Below are 16,852 nucleotides of genomic sequence, written 5' to 3'. Positions count from 1 at the left end.
TTAAGGCGATTTTTCTCCATAACATTCTGGTGTTCCGAAACCAGATTCAGCTTGAGATAGAAGAAAAAGACAATCTTCTCTCGTCAGATGTGAATTTTTCGAGCCATGCATTATCTAGATAGCTTTTTGGCAGTGGAAGGCTAATAGATCCTTATCTGTACCCAGCTAATGCAATCAGGAAGGTAAGATCCTACTCACGGCGTGGAATGAGGCAGGTGGAGTGACATGTAGGCCTTCTGAACTATGATCACCTGGCAGGAGACGTAATTTCACTATGCCCCGTGTGCCGCTCAAATTAATTGGGTTTCTAGTTCACAATGAAGCGGTTACGTGTAGCACCAAGGGAATGCTCGACCTTTTAATTACAGCACACATCAAAGAAAAAATAAATATATAAGCATATAGAGGCGGACAGAAGCAGTAAGGCAATTAATAGTGTGAAAATTAATGGAAAAAAGAAACACGCACGCAGACACTTAGCGCCCCCGCCAGCATGACATCAGCACTACATCTCTGGCTCTCATTGAAACCTAAGCAGAATCATACAGACTCACTGTCAGGCAGCTGGGGGACACTTACATTAATTCTGCGACAAGCCCGTGCTTCTGCGTGCTGCACATTCTATGGCCATTCTCACACCTTTACTTCTACTGCTAATATATTTTAGGTGAAAAACCTTTGTGATGGCATCCAATTAGTTTGTGCCTTTTTTACAGGAAGTAAATAGGAACAGTTTTTTAACATCTGAAAATACTTTTGTCACATGTAAGCCCTACATTGGTTTTGTATATTACTTCAAATGAAACATAATTAGAGGATTACACTGAATTCAAGGCAGTGATTAAGGTTCATATTAATTAGGGGCCTAATGTCACAGCATAGACTACATATTTACAATTGTTGTTGTTATACACGCAATTGTTCAATAATTAGCAATATTGTCAAAAACAATACAATGCATACAATGGAATACACGCTATCTTCAAAGGATTGCAGGCCAGAACAAACATTATGCAATCATTCATTTAGGCATTAATTAAATTTTTGCCCAGCAGAGTGTGTTTTATATCTCAAAAAACATTGTAATGTGTGCCCCAGTCAATGTCATGCATATTTATCACGTTTATTAAAATCATAAATCACATTTAATTATATATTTCATTCATTGTTTAAGGAAGCTTCAGCGAAAAAGCAGAGACAATTGACTGGATGCGAGTGCCATTTTTCGCGACCACTGAGACGTGCTGACCGTTCCTCTGCTGAATTTGATATATCTTCATCGACTAAGCAAAGGCTAGACAGCGGCTACCCTTCAGATCATTCTCGGAGAGCTGAACTTTACAGTCAAAGGTCATACATTGAGCCCGGCCCACAAGCTAACTACACATGTAACGCCGTTATCGTTATTCTGTGCCGCTCAGAAGCAGCAGCCAATTAACCTTTGCGTGTAATTTGTGTTCTTCAAAACTCAACGGCCTATTTCTAGGTGTTTCTGTGGAGATTGACTTTTCTAGGTTAATGTTTTGCTAGGGAAACTTTCCAGACGGTTTAAGCTTGCCGGCATTTTCTGCAGGGGGCTTTTGTCAATTTTTCAAAGTCTTTTTTTGTTTTTTTTTTCCTGAAGTTGGAGACTGAAATAAATGAATGTCCAGCGATGGAATGCGAAGCAGCAGTAGCGAGGTGCTGTAAAGCTCACTTGCAGGCCCTTACCATCTGTGCGCAGCACCAGGGGGGTAGGGGGGCCCTGCACGCGGCCCTTAGTGACTGTGTTGGTCACCACGCAGGTGTAGTTGCCCACGTCTGACGGTTCCACCTTAGCAATGTACAGGTTCCCCGTCTCCTGTGACACGAATCGACGATTGTCCTGCTTCACGAACGAGGGAAATTCATTGAAGATCCAGGAGTATGTTAGTTCTAGGTGGAAGCAGAAAGAACATCCACACACATCCATAAATCCATATACATCCATAAATCCTGCGACTCTGACATCCTTTAATATCGCTGAAGGATGAAATTTATTCTTTGTGACATGTCTTTAAAGAGAGCAAATGTGAAGGTTTTTCTGTCCCTTCATCATATTGGTGTGAAAATGTCTGATCTTCAAACTCATTAGCAACTTGAGGCCGTCCTATTATCTGGCTTCTTCTGAAATGGAAAAAAAAACTCACCAAGATGTAATATTTTCACATCTAGTCTTCCAAACAGAACAGAGAAAGATTATTGAATATTGATCGCAGGACAGGCAATTCATTCTGCCTTTTGTTGCTGTAGTTTTCCTTTCGTCCCTCACTCTTCATCTCCTCTGGCCATTATTATTAAAGACAGTTAAATAAATTACAGTCAAAGGCCGATCAAACACCTGTCTTATGTCCAAAAGTGAGTACTAATGACCTAAACTTACTCACATGTAAAACTATTAACAACTTCTATTACATTTTCTGCCAGCAGTACTTTTTAACTCATGCATTTGAAGGAAAAACCTACTTTTTAGTCCAGCTGCATTCTGTGACTCTCATCTTGATATTTTTTTGAGGTTCACCATTCAGGCTTTACTGTGGCTGTTTGTTTTTAGACTGTATCTCTTCCTCTGAACAGTCAGGTGTAAAGATCATGTTTACGGCACAGAAATAGCAATGCGCATAGCTCGACTCGCAAAAAGGTAAACGGTGCTGCACAGCGCGGTAACAGGCTGCAGCGTGCGAGATCCAGATGTGTTAATGAGCAGCTTATTGAAGGGAGGAGGGACACCATTAGCCTCACATCCAATCAGCTACAAGTCAGAGAATAGCAGTTACATCATGTGTTGTCACCCTATATGCGAAAATACAGTAAGAAAATAGACTACAAAAGCCTAGCAATGCTCTCACCTTGAGCTTATGAAAATTACATTTTTAAACCTTTTCACAGACTTTCTTGAAAATTGGCCACTGCAGGCTTCATGTTTTGGTTCAGTTCATTGGTTGTTTGAACAGTATTTAGACAGGAGAATTTTAAACCGTCTTAATAACTGATCTTATTGTGACTATATATTTGCTACCATTCTTTAATTTAAGCAATCCATATTGGAATGGTATATATTTTATATCAGTGGGATCCTACACATTTTTGGGGTCGCCCTCATTAAACACTCCTGATTCAACTCCTTGTGCTAATTACCACACAGCTCTTCAGCTGAATCATTGGTGGAGTAACACGGAAAGAACTAAGCTACACAGGGCTGCCCCCCCCCCCCCCAGGACAGGAGTTTGACACCCCTGCTTTAAATAAATGTAAAATAAAAAAGTAATTCTGGCATTTTGTCAGCAGTTAAAAAAATGAAATGGGTTACTTGAATAATAATATACTATGACTTGAGCAGTGTGTCTGAGCTGATTTTGAGAGATATTTTTATCCCTCTCTGAGTCATTATGCTTCTCACGTCTTGTTTTCTCGTTGCTGCTCTAACCACCCTTGCTTATGTCTAACTTTCAAAATGTCTTTAGTTTCACAAATGTCTGCATTTGAGAAATAATGGCCAGTGGGTGTGTGATTAATTATGAATCACATAAAAAGCAAAAATTTTGGATAAAAAAAAAAAAGTTGCTGTGTAACATTTGCTTATAAAACCAATTGTAATACAAAGCCAAATAGAAGTGGACACTGTCTATTCCGGTACCTGCTCTTTAATTCATCGTCATGGTGAAGTTCCTGATTCTCATTAATGTCTATATGCATGAGACCCATGTGCAGCGGGGGCTGTGATCTGTCAGGAAATACCCTGGTAGGGGGGGCTGTGTATCATAGGGCTGCTTGGAAGAGTCTGCTTTAAAAAAAAATAAATAAATAAAACAAACATGACCCTGGTTGGAAGTGTCGTTGTACTATCCAAGGGCCGAATTAGTCTAACCAAGAGCTCCTGAGTTCTGAAGCGCCTTTAATGAACAGGCACATAGCATTTCCCCGCTGTGCCTAATCAAACTGGCTCGCTCGTTAACTGGCTGGTAATTAAACAAAACAGGCTTGGAAGATTCCCCCCTTTGGCTCCTCCTATCTGCCTGGTCATTCATCATAGTGGGATTCCATGCTGCACTTTGCCGTTGCTATGAGAGCCCAGCAAATAGAGCAATGCAACCTCTGCAAGTTGGTTTAAATCCCTCTGCCAGGACAGGTGAACACAGAACGGCTCTGCAGTAATACACCTATATGTGTCACATGTAAAGCTAATTGTTTGTGTACATTTATGCTTGGTTACTGCAGATGGTGTGCTGCATTGGAAAGCACTTATTATTAAAAAATGGCTTAATTAGAAATGACCCTTGACTATGACCTTGTTTAGAAGAGGGATGTCCACTGTGAGATAGCAAGAAATTTAAACTGCTCATATTCTATTCTTTATGTCAGGCATAATGCATGAGCATTGTGGTGTTTAATTTGATAAATGAGGCTACAATTCAATACACTTCATTTTCTACGCAATCGAAACGATTATGAATTACTTTCTGAACAATGTGTGCATTTTTTAAAGACTGGCACAACTAGTTCAGATCACTGTTCATCGGTAATCTTGTGCTTGAGGGCAAACATTCCAGAGTAGAATTTACAAAAGTAAATATAATCACATGACACTAATTACCAACTGAAACTGAGGAGTGAAGTGCAGTTTAATTCAGGTCGCATTCAATATTCGGCTGTTTATTCGCAAATCCTGGCTTATGTGTATCAGCTAATTTTATAACACAATTTTACACAAAGATGAGTGCAACACATACATACAATGACAAATGACAGATGTGCTTGTATCAGGAAAGGCTGCTGATCAAAATCCTAGGATGTATATGGGCAGGGATGTTTTTATATAAAATCTTTTGCTGTGGATTAAAATTAATTTAACTTTGAGTCTGTTGTGAAGAAGAGGCGTGCGTCTCTTGTTGAAGAGGAAGGGGGTGTCCTATATCATTTGTCTTCACCACATCTTCCATGACCTCCCAGGACTGATATTTACACTGACGTTCCACGGATTTCAGCGACTGGCCAGCATTGAACTAACAGCCACCGTATTGTGAATAAAAAACATCTGATCAGTAGAAATTTTCAATCATGGGTTGATTACTCCATTTCTTAAATATCTGGTTTTCCCACAACTGAATAATTTCCAGTTTTAATGTCACGTCTGCTTGGAGACCAAGGGCAGCTTGATGTCTTCTCCTCTGATTTATATCCCAACCAGCTTGACCTTCTTTTCACACTGCAAATCATCACTTGGGAGGGCTGAGTGTTGGTTAGATGAGCAGCATGGCCCTCGTATCAGTCAGGCACTCACACTTGCCGTTGCTTGGCAGTCTGTCGCACGAGCATGCTGAGAAACTCAACCCTGTCGATTGCCCTCCACCACAGCTAGAGCCAAGCCAATTTTTTAAGCTGCTAAGATCTACCGCTCATAATTATCGTATGACACAGACCAGATTAAAACTGAAAATCTGAGCTATGGAAGATGATGTTTAAAAAGACATAGTAATATAAAGGAAAAACTAACTAACTAGAAAGAAAGAAAAGGTATACATTTTATTCTGGGGGATCTAAAATAACCTACTAGTGTAAACAAAGCTGTTCCTATTATCATAGTTACATGGCTTTGGGTCATTGGTACTGTAACTTCAGCTTACAAAACAGTCAATTAAGGCAATTCTGTAACAACATTAAGAGCCTTTACACATACAGCCTATGAAGTCACATTTATAGCAGAAGGAAGTCACTACCAATATATTTCAATAAAAATGGTATATTTCAATAAAAGAGATGCAAAACAGATCTACATGCATATGTTCATACACTCTGTCAGCACCACTTTTTTCAGCATGCTTGTGAAGATGTCTTCCAAGTAAGAGTTATTACTTTGAGGTGATAAACCCTAAGAGAGGACTGTCAGATGCTGACAAAATATAATGTGCATCACACGTGAACTGCAAGGGTAGCAGAATGTTTCTGAGAAGCCAAAGTGAAATGAGAAGATAATAAAAACCCAAGGAATCACAAGGCACACCATAAAAAATGTCAGAAACACGGTGAGAGTTCAGGACCACTGTGTATGTTTTCTCTACAGTAAGCATGAAAACCTAGCATGCCATCGTATCATTACCTGCAGCTGGAAATATGACCCAAAAAAAGGAAAAAACAACATTTGTTAAACTCATTGAACCAGTTTGTGAAAATACATACAAGAACTAAACTTTATTTTAGTTTTTCCACAACTTAAAGAGTAACAAAACATTGTGAGCCCTTTTTGATTTATATACATTTTTCAATTATTCAGAAATCAGTTATTGTGATACATTTATTTATATTTGCGTGCTTAACAGTCATTGGCCATTTTATATCTGTGCTTACCTAATTAAAATTACAGTCCGATCTCTGCCGATCAGGGTAGATTGCCTCCACTCTGCAATACGCTTAAGCTCGGTCATAATCATTCGCTGGACACTATGAACAGTATGAAAGTATTAACAGGGCTTACTGCCAGCTAATTTGAAATGCTTACACAAGCAGTCCTAATGCGTCTATTAGTGTCAACGTTCCGAGCCAACAGCTAGAACAAGCTCCTTGGCTTTGTTCATGTGTATCCTAATGTGATTAATATCAAAAATGTGTCACAGCGCCTCCTTGTCCACTTTGTACTGCATAGTAATTCCTCAAGGGATTCTACCACAGTCCAAGCTTTAAACGCCACGCATATTTTTCTCAGCATGCAAAACAAGCACTGAAATACAGTAATATTCATCAATCAATGTAAAGGCAGAGGTAGACGAACAAAACATCCTGCTATTTCTCATGGTGAAGACCTCTGCATCTTCATCTTGTAGTATTGATGCTGAATCTTTTTGTTATGAATATTAATAATGATTCAGCAGAGCCATCATCTTCCATTAATGACATACACACAGATCATTCTGGCAACAATCTGCATTTTAAATTAAGGAATTGAGAACCATGCAGGAATGCAAGAACTATATATGCTGACTAATTCACAATGTACATAATGCAACAGAATACCATAGCTTCTTGGACTGGGTGCCACTGAATGCAAGGGGGAGTTTGTCAATGATGCTCATGTTTGCTCATGAATGCAATAATACTTTCAAAGTGGTCTGCAAATGCACAAGGTTAACGGGTCTGGTTCATAGCTCTTGTGAAAACACGGGAAGTGCAACAGCAACACAATCTAATCAATGTTCATTCAGAATTACCCAGGGGGCTTTATTCCACAGCACGAGAACCAATCCCCCCCCCCCATTCTGAAACTAGTAATATATTGTAAATGTCATTTTTATCAGGCATAGTCATCTCAGACAAACAGCTGGTAATATTCACCGTTAGGAGAACGTTAACACAAGCATGGTAAAAACATCAGTGACACACAGGCATAATGTCCCGCTAACAGTCTGACCACCGTACAAATCATTCCAGGATCTCTCTACAGTATGTGGACTCACCACAACAACTGTTACACAGCCTAAAACATAATAATTTATACTATTCATACAATGCCATATTGGTTCTCACAGGGGTGTTACAGTGTTAAGATAATGCAAATGTGAATTTTAATATTATTTAATTAAATAACAGGAGGAATAGCGGCATGGTTAACACGACGGGCTCGGTGCCACACGGGTCCTTTGTTTGTGGGCTCTCTGAATGTTTCTCATGTCTGTGTCAGTTTCCTCTGGGTCACCTGAGTTTCCTCTGGCCATGAAGGACAGACTGATGGATACACATTTACTTTGATTACACACTAACCATCTTTATGGTATTTATAGCATTCCCCCTGTATCCATGGGTGATACATTCCAAGACTTACCACAGATATATAGCAAATAGGAAAAACCATCCGCCGAGCCCATATACAATGTTATTCGCATAGACGTACATATGATAAAGGTTAATTGATAAATTACTCACAGTAAGACATACACAGTAATAATGAAGTACAATGTTCGTTATTATATGGTACTGTACAGTACTGTACTCTGTCAAAAAAAATAAATTTTGACATTTGAAAGTCATGATTTTATACATTCTTTATTTAGAAGAGGGATGTCCACACAGACACTGTGATAATGCGTCAAGTAGTTATGGACAAAATGACACTCCATGAACCATTTGCTATATTTTTCGACCCCACCAGATGGTGCTCTTGGTTTGCTTTGGGTCATGCTTTGTGCCCTTTTTTGAATAGAGAGCACCATCTAGTGGGGTCAAAAAATACAGCAATTGGTTCATGAAGTGCCATTTTGTCCATCACTAGTGAGAACTCTACAGGCAGACTGGATGAGAGTCCTGCAGGGTAGCGTAAGTATGGACAAAGTGAGATGGTCTGCTGGATTTCACCATGTTACAGCCTGAACTCGCATGGCAAGCGGTTTGAAACTTATGAATATATGGAATTTTCCTATTTTTTTTCTACAGACTACAGCAAATCACAGATAACTAAAGCCGTGATTACTGAAACCATGGATACAGGGGTCCCACTGTATTGTGATGCAGAATGTTTTCAAAAAGAGAGAAGAGAACAATTATCTGTAACTAACTATGCATAATGTATCAGACAATGGGGCAAAAACAAGCCAGAAAAGTGGGCTTTACTGCAAAAACGGGCACATTAAGCTGAACGCCCTGCAGATCAGGGTCTGCGAGCCGTTCCATGGATATGACAGTGTGTGTTTAAGAAGGAAGCCTTACAGTGCACACTGCCCTAACAGCGGGAAGCTGCATGACCACACTGCCTTAATGATGGGAAGCTGCATGACCACACTGCCCTAACAGCAGGAAGCTGCATGACCACACTGCCCTAACAGCGGGAAGCTGCATGACCACACTGCCCTAACGGCGGGAAACTGCATGACCACACTGCCCTAACGGCGGAAAACTGCATGACCACACTGCCTTAACGGCGGGAAGCTGCATGACCACACTGCCCTAACGGCGGGAAACTGCATGACCACACTGCCTTAATGACGGGAAGCTGCATGACCACACTGCCTTAACGGCGGGAAACTGCATGACCACACTGCCCTAACAGCGGGAAACTGCATGACCACACTGCCTTAATGACGGGAAGCTGCATGACCACACTGCCCTAACGGCGGGAAACTGCACGACCACACTGCCATAACGGCGGGATGCTGCAATACCACACTGCAATAACGGCGGGACACTGCATGACCACACTGCCTTAATGACGGGAAGCTGCATGACCACACTGCCCTAACGGCGGGAAGCTGCATGACCACACTGCCCTAACAGCGGGAAGCTGCATGACCACACTGCCATAACGGCGGGAAGCTGCATGACCACACTGCCCTAACGGCGGGAAGCTGCATGACCACACTGCCCTAACGGCGGGAAGCTGCATGACCACACTGCCCTAACAGCGGGAAGCTGCATGACCACACTGCCCTAACGGCGGGAAACTGCATGACCACACTGCCTTAATGACGGGAAGCTGCATGACCACACTGCCCTAACGGCGGGAAGCTGCATGACCACACTGCCCTAACAGCGGGAAGCTGCATGACCACACTGCCATAACGGCGGGAAGCTGCATGACCACACTGCCCTAACGGCGGGAAGCTGCATGACCACACTGCCCTAACGGCGGGAAGCTGCATGACCACACTGCCCTAACAGCGGGAAGCTGCATGACCACACTGCCATAACGGCGGGAAGCTGCATGAACACACTGCCTCTGCAGACAGTCCCACAAATGCTTTGTGCTACTGATGTAAAGCAATCCACAGAGAAGCCACTGCCGCCTTCCTGCCTGTCTCACAACTCGATTACAGTGCAGGCCATTTGAATTAGAGCATTGTCAGGCTGCCAGGTAACCCTTCAGGGGGGGTACATACCACACAGGGATAGTCATTTACACTAGTGTCTCCTCCCTTGTGCTCTGTGACAGGCTGCAGGCTCACCCTGACCTAGTACTGGAAAATGATTATTGTTTTTATCCCTTTACTGTTCTTTCCTCTTCAACTCGTCTTTGATCATTTTCCTTTCAGACTGGAGCTAACAAAGCCAGCTACATCTGTCTTCAAACCTGACTATTACGGTCCCTAGAATTTGGCCCTAGCCTATGACCAGACAGCCCAGTCATATGACCAGTCATTCTTTAAGCACCATTAGAAAACATCTTCATGGCTCAGAGAAGCAGCCATGCATTACAGGTTCCCTATCCTGCCTTCCCTCTGGCCCGGGAACCGGACAAAGTCATCCCAACACTTCAGCCGTAGGCATGGCTCCGGTTCCTCATCTTTGAGCTGGATGGCGGCAACAGCAGCTATTTTCCGGGGAGATGAAGGCAAAGGCAGCTCTTAGATGGCAACCACGGAACCTACCCTTCCGCCCTCATGGCCAACTGATGGCGTCACAAGCCAAACCTTGGGCTTTGGGATTCGAGGCATATCCCAGGTGCGTCAGGCTGCCAGAGTCTCTGACAGGCAAAGCCAGAGATTGGCAGCTCATCACAGCAGTTAATCCTCAGGGTTGGGCATCCTGGCTTGTGTTTTGTGCTTCCAGATGTGGTCACATGGCAAATCTTCTGAAACATGCTGTGCACCTCAAAGCATGCCACTTCGTTTTTGAGGGGGTTACGCTCTTCCTCTTGGGCTTCCCAAGAAACACAGCTCTAGCCCCCCCACACAAAAAGCACAGTGAATGGTGTGTGTTGACTCCCTCACTTTTGACAGAGTGAAAAATTATTCCATGCCGCTTGAACAATTTTATGGAGCTGAAATAATTGGTCTCAGTTTTTGGTATTTATTGTTCTTATAGCATTTAGCATTCTCTCCATTTTGCCCGAACACCAACACTGAACTTGTGGTGTTGTCAGGTTCAGAAATGTAATTCTAGGAAGTTTGTTCAACTGGTCATGAGCCAATGTTTATTAGGAAACAGAATGACAGCACAAAAAAAAATCCTTCCAGGTTTCCTTTATGAGTACGCCAACACAAATAAAAAAATAAACATACCTACCCCACAGAGGAAGCATTACATCCCTTTTTCCAATTCTCATCTTGAAATGCTGATCCTCCCACAACAGGCAGCTAATGAAGACTTAAATCAGAGGTTTTCAAAGTCCAGACCGTGGTCCCAACACAGGTCCAGTTGATAATGCACCTTATGAATCAAATCAATGAAAGAGCACCAAACTCCGCCCACACCTGACTCGTCATAACCCCCCAAATGACACCTTCGAGACGATCAGTGAGCGCTAAACTCTCCCCATAATTGTTATATATTGAACTCTATATTGAAACTTGTAAATTCATTAAAGTTCATAAAATGCTGTTTTGTTATTCAAACTATGTTCCTGACCTCTGACTGTTGTGGGCCTTTGATCAAAAAGTTTACGAACCTCTGGTCTAAATGACACAATTTGCAGAAGGTGCTTCTGAGAAGGGTGTCGTAACCCTAACCCCCACTCACAGCGTGTTTACAGATGCCACATCCCTTGCCCAGGTCCCAAACACCGGGTTCCCTGATTTAGATGTGTGCATCCCTCTTTCACTCTACTTTCTCAACGCTGAACAGAGCACAGATATTTTCCGTGCTGATAAAAAGGTGTGAATTAATAATCACTTAATTTAAAAAAGCCAAAACTGTGTGGTACTGTGGTAACTAGTAGAGGAAACCGAACAGACATAACCCACCCCCCCCTCCCCCAGCCTTTGCTGAAAGGCATTAAATGCTTTTTTTGAATATCGCTGAAATCTGAATGGACGTTAAGTCCCATAGCAGAGCAGTGCGAGCTGCCTGAAACAGGGCTCACCCGTCTCTGCTCCGTGTTTGGCACGGGGAGAGAGAAACCCCATTACCAGACAAGAGGCGTCCTGCCAAGACCTTCTGCGGTGCGGCCATGCTGTCCCAGGCTATATCTGGATGCTGACTCAGCTTCAGTGTCCCCTATTCTTTTTTCACATCCTCTTATGTCATAGAGACCACGTCACTCTTTTTCATAGCGATGTATGAATGAAGGGGTGACTTAAGGGCCTCGCAGGAAGCATTAGCCAATATAAGGTTGGGCTAAAATTGTGAGGAGGTATTTTCAAACATTCCCTCCCGGTCTAAGTTTGCATCGCTGTATATTCATGCACTATTTCTTTTTTATTCTTTTTTATTTGGGGGGGGGGGACTCTTATTTTGTTTTGACGCTCTGTTCTTGCAGTCACTTCTCGTCAGAGATGCATCTGAAGTTGAAAGGCTGTCACTTGCATCCTCTTGCAAGGCCGGCTCCATTAAGGGAGTCCTCTGTCTCCCACTGTCAGTCCCTGTGTTACGCCTGTTTACTCCTTGAGCTAATGCAGACGACCTGGCTTTCTTAATGGGAAAAAGACCTTTGAGGTAAAACTCAGGACTCAAGTCACATCTAAAACTCCAAACAATATCCATAGGCAATGTGGTTTTAATCTTATTATAATTTTTGTCTATGCTGAATTTCCATGCTTGAAAAAGATTGAACATTTGTATACTATAATAGGGTGCCACAAAATGAGAACTACTTCCAAAACAGTTCGATTTTGAGAGTTTTTACCCACTTTGATTATCAGTAATCAGCAAATCTAAATTCTTTGTTCATACTAGGAAATGCTGTAATAATCAGGCTCGCACGATACCCGTGGACGACACATTTCACACATCTGTACATCAGCACCATGCGAAAGCCATAAACAGCTTATATTTGATGGTTCTTGTTCCTCAAGATTTTCCAAAATGTGTAATGCTATATAAAAATGGTTTAATTTAAATAAATGGAGAAAAGGAAACATCAAAGCATCATTCTGGTAATGTGATCTGTGGTCTTTATTTCAAAAGTGCTATTGTCTTTGCAGCAAATATTGCTTAACAGAAATTGTAAATTTCTTTATTACCCAATTCTTTACTTGAAAAAGACCAGGTTTTCCAGGATTAGGTTTAATAAGTTAGCCTGCAATTTCAAACCTCTATATTTGCCTCTTTAATAGTTTTCAAAGTGACCTGTGAAATCCTCTAATTCTGGATCCTTTTGTAACTGAATTTAAAGATCAATCATGCATTTGCAGGAGATAAGATAATGGAACGGAGAACTGATTCAACACTTAATCCAGGATATTCATCAAGCCATTAGCTCGCGCTGCTGCTTACTAATTCGGCTGCCGGTATAAGCATTGCTCTATCATCACTCCCGCACGAAGTCTACACCGTCTCGTTCCCAATCAGAGCTCAGCTTCATGACTGAGCAGCCTTAAGCCGTCAGTGCGATGGCTAAGTTAGTTCATGTCCACTGGGTAGTAGCTAATATTGGCGGAGAGTGTCTATCCATCATAAACGGCAGACTGAACAGCAGGTAGGCAATGCTATCTCCTGTCACTAAGTCCCCGTTATTGTCCAGAGCCCAGGGAAACAGGCATCAGTTCAGTGGTCTTTATGGCCTTATTCCAACTAATCCCACTCGCGAGGAACCCAGTGTCTGCAGTTACAGCAGTTTTTCACACACCTGAAAAGGATTCCCGGTAAACATACAGATCCTGCCCTGACTTTCATGAGGCCTGACATTCCGTCTAATCACTTTATTACCAGTCCTAGAATCTCCTCTCTGACTAATGACATGTTGTAGCTACGCAAAAGTCAAATTCATTATGGTGCATAAACGCTTCTGTTATGAACAACCTGCTAATCAAGCTGCTGGCAGAAACATTTCATCAAAACCCTAAATCCTTGCACTTTAAACAATATGCCCGCTGCCACAGCCGCCGATCCTCTCTCACATTCGTCATTAACAACACGTCAGTGTATCGAAATTTACTGTCTGCCATAATCTTTCAAAACAGGTTTTGGCGAAGTCACAACTTCATTCTCTACAGTACAGCATCACTGTTATTTTATTAGTTATGTAAAACACAACTGAAAACAGAATGCATGAAATTAAATGTATTTGGTGTGCCTTACACTAAAGTGTAAATATGATAAGTTGTGCATATTAGATATGACTAGTCATTTCAGCGAAGCGATTTAAAAAACTTAATTAGTATTAGCTCAATTGCTGTAGACACTATGCCTTTGTGGTTTCCAGTTCCTCAGAGGGGATCAGGCAAGACAATTACAGGCTAATTTGTGGAGACAGCTAGATAAAGAAATTTCTCTCAATGTGAATTAAATACGAACTAGGACAATTGGTATAAAGCATCCGATTGCCCCCCCCAATTCCACCTTCTGCCTTTCAGTTGTGTCAGTAGGTAATATGGAGAAAATACTGAACATCTCATCTTAATGGGTTTAACCATTAGATATTCACAGCAAGTGGTAGGAGAAGCTCTGCTGGCATGGAGGAAAAAACAAAGAACTCAGTCCAGCTCGTTTCTCAACTAGAGTAGTTCGAGGTATGATGCCACACCAAACTAAACACTCCTACACCTCAGGAAAATGAGCCACTGAATATACAGTGATTTGAATACATGGTGTCTTGCAAAAGTATTCAGATCCCACCAGGATCAATTCTGTTTTTAAAAATTATGGCAACCGATTAATCCAATTTGTTGAACATAAAATCACAGTTTGATGGCAAGAAAAAATAATAAAATCATATGCAAAATTAAATATTTGGCTGTAGCACCTGAAATATGTCTAAAGCCAAAATTGCTCTGGCTTGGTGAATTTTTATTTTCCCTGTTCTGCTCGGGAGTTCTGTTCTCCCAAGTTGCCGGTGATCCCCTATGAGCAGCAAGTTGTCAAGTTCAGTCCACATATTTTCAAGAGGATTCAAGTCAATGCTTAAACCTGCAGACACTGACATTCATAAGTCACTCCAGGGCAGTAAATTCCGGGAGTGTCTCTCACAGTGCACCTGTCGGCAAGATTTTCAGAGCTCAGCGCAGACAGGATGGACACCAGCAGCTCTGTCGTTACTGCTGATGGGACCGTTTTCCCATCGACATGTCTTAAGGTCAGACCTATTAAATCTGATGTAACAGGTGCTTGGGCTGGTCTGTAAAGGTGACTGTATCTGAAGACTGTATCTATGCCTATTTTAGGTGTCTGTTCCTCAGGGAATACAGTTTTTGTGAAATATTGTGTTGAGGTTGCGTGGAATCTAGATATTGGATAACTAATTCTTAACAATGCGACAATGCAGAAAAAGTTAGCTGGCCAGCTGTTCCAGTGTATTTACATGCATCTAAGTTATGGCAGACCCCCCCCCCCATTTTCTGGGGGGGCTCCGGAGCCAGCACCATTCACAACTGCGCGCAATTTAGTAACAGTTCATCTCAGCACGTTTTTTGACTGCTGGAGAAACTGAAGAACCCATAAGAAACCCTAAGAGGAGAACATGCAAACTCCACACATAGGAAGTCATAGCAGAGACTCGAACCCTGGGACTGGAGGTGTGGTGCAACATTGCTAACCACTGTGCCAGCCAATTACACATGTACTCATATATGTGTATGTAAGAGAGATCAAAACAGTTTACTGCTGGTAATCTATCATCATTCAATGTAAGGACACTATTAGGCAGAAAAATTGATAGGGAAAACCAGCCAGGAAGGAAAGGCATTTTCTAGAAAAAAGTGAGGCGTTGTTGTTCATCTTTCACTCGCTTCCAAGCTCCTGTAATCCTCTTTGTGTGAATGCAGTTTTCCCTTCACTGCAACCAGCACAGTAAACCTCAGGGATCAGCTCCAGCCACTGCATGCTGTGGCTTATATACAGCTCAGTCTGTATGCTGGCGCACACATTGTGATGCACTGTGACATGACGGCTCACTGGAAGTCCACCACATCCCAGCAGGGGACCATCAACAGCATGCAGGTCGAGGGAACATCTTCACCATCAGCCTCAAGGGGTACTAACACAACACAGCTGGTGACTGGTAATTGTCCCAACCAGGGAACAGGGCAGTCTTCCTCTGCTGGACCTAAAGCCCATGCAGATAAGAAGCCCAGGAAGAGAGAGGGAAAGGGCCACAAATGTACTCTGCAGGAAAGTGAAAAGATCGTTGTCAGTGTGAGCGTAATCTCCCGGCATCTTCACATTTCAGCCTTGGACTGGAGAAAAAACAGGACACTAAGCCTGCTGCTCAATGACTCCTTATGATGCTCAGGACTATAGATGAAACAAAGGTGTATCAACAGTGTGTTTAAGAGGGAACAGTGACTGCGACAGGACTGGGCCTGAATTCTGGCTCCCTCTCTTAAGGGAGAGGCACAGACTACCTACCACTCACTGCCCTCTCAGGATTTATGCCTTGAAAGCTGAGATCTTGATCCAAGGCACTGCATCGACAGTGGCAACTGGTATGGCTTATCCAACATTGGCTCCTGCCAGAGTTCCATGGACCCGACGCTGACCACTGCGAGGAGAATTGGATGACCAATCCCACAAAACCCAGTGTGTACACAGGCTCTAGAGCCTGGCTGACTAGCTGAGGGACCCATCAGCAATTATTTGCCCCCCCACGCACAGCTAGGTCGAGGCCAAACTCACCTTCCAAGTGTTAAAAGAGGCCATCATCACTGAAGTGCTGCACAGCCCAGACTTTGAGCATCCATGAGATGAGGTATTACCTCCATGGGCAGCCCTTCACCTTCATTACATCAATTCCCAAGTGACCTGATTCCTGGGTTCCTCCAAGACTTTGATTTCACGATGCCGGACCTCGGAACAGTCCATGGGGATGCAGAAGTCCTCCCCCGCATGCATCGTCATTTTGGGAATCATGGTGGATGTTTCTCCATCTGTGCTTGTGCCTTGCCATCCTTGTGGGCCTTGCTGTGCGCCCTGGGGCCCCAGTGTGTTGCTGGGAGGGTGGGGGGTGACACGATGACTTGCTGGGGATCCGCCACGCACC

The 16,852-nt window shown here is 42.7% G+C and overlaps 1 protein-coding gene across 2 annotated transcripts in view; it reads right to left on the bottom strand.

The window, feature by feature from the left end:
• Window positions 1-16,852, bottom strand: part of LOC111834582 (contactin-4-like) — a 141,927-nt gene that overhangs the window by 38,932 nt on the left and 86,143 nt on the right. For both annotated transcript variants that reach the window (XM_023794052.2, XM_023794053.2), the window contains exon 6: window positions 1,711-1,914. In XM_023794052.2, the coding sequence (XP_023649820.1) occupies window positions 1,711-1,914 (204 nt within the window). The remainder of the gene's footprint in view (window positions 1-1,710; window positions 1,915-16,852) is intronic.

This window comes from Paramormyrops kingsleyae, chromosome 8 (genome assembly GCF_048594095.1).
Source record: "Paramormyrops kingsleyae isolate MSU_618 chromosome 8, PKINGS_0.4, whole genome shotgun sequence".
Lineage (NCBI taxonomy): Eukaryota > Metazoa > Chordata > Actinopteri > Osteoglossiformes > Mormyridae > Paramormyrops > Paramormyrops kingsleyae.
This window is presented reverse-complemented; position numbering and strand designations above follow the sequence as displayed.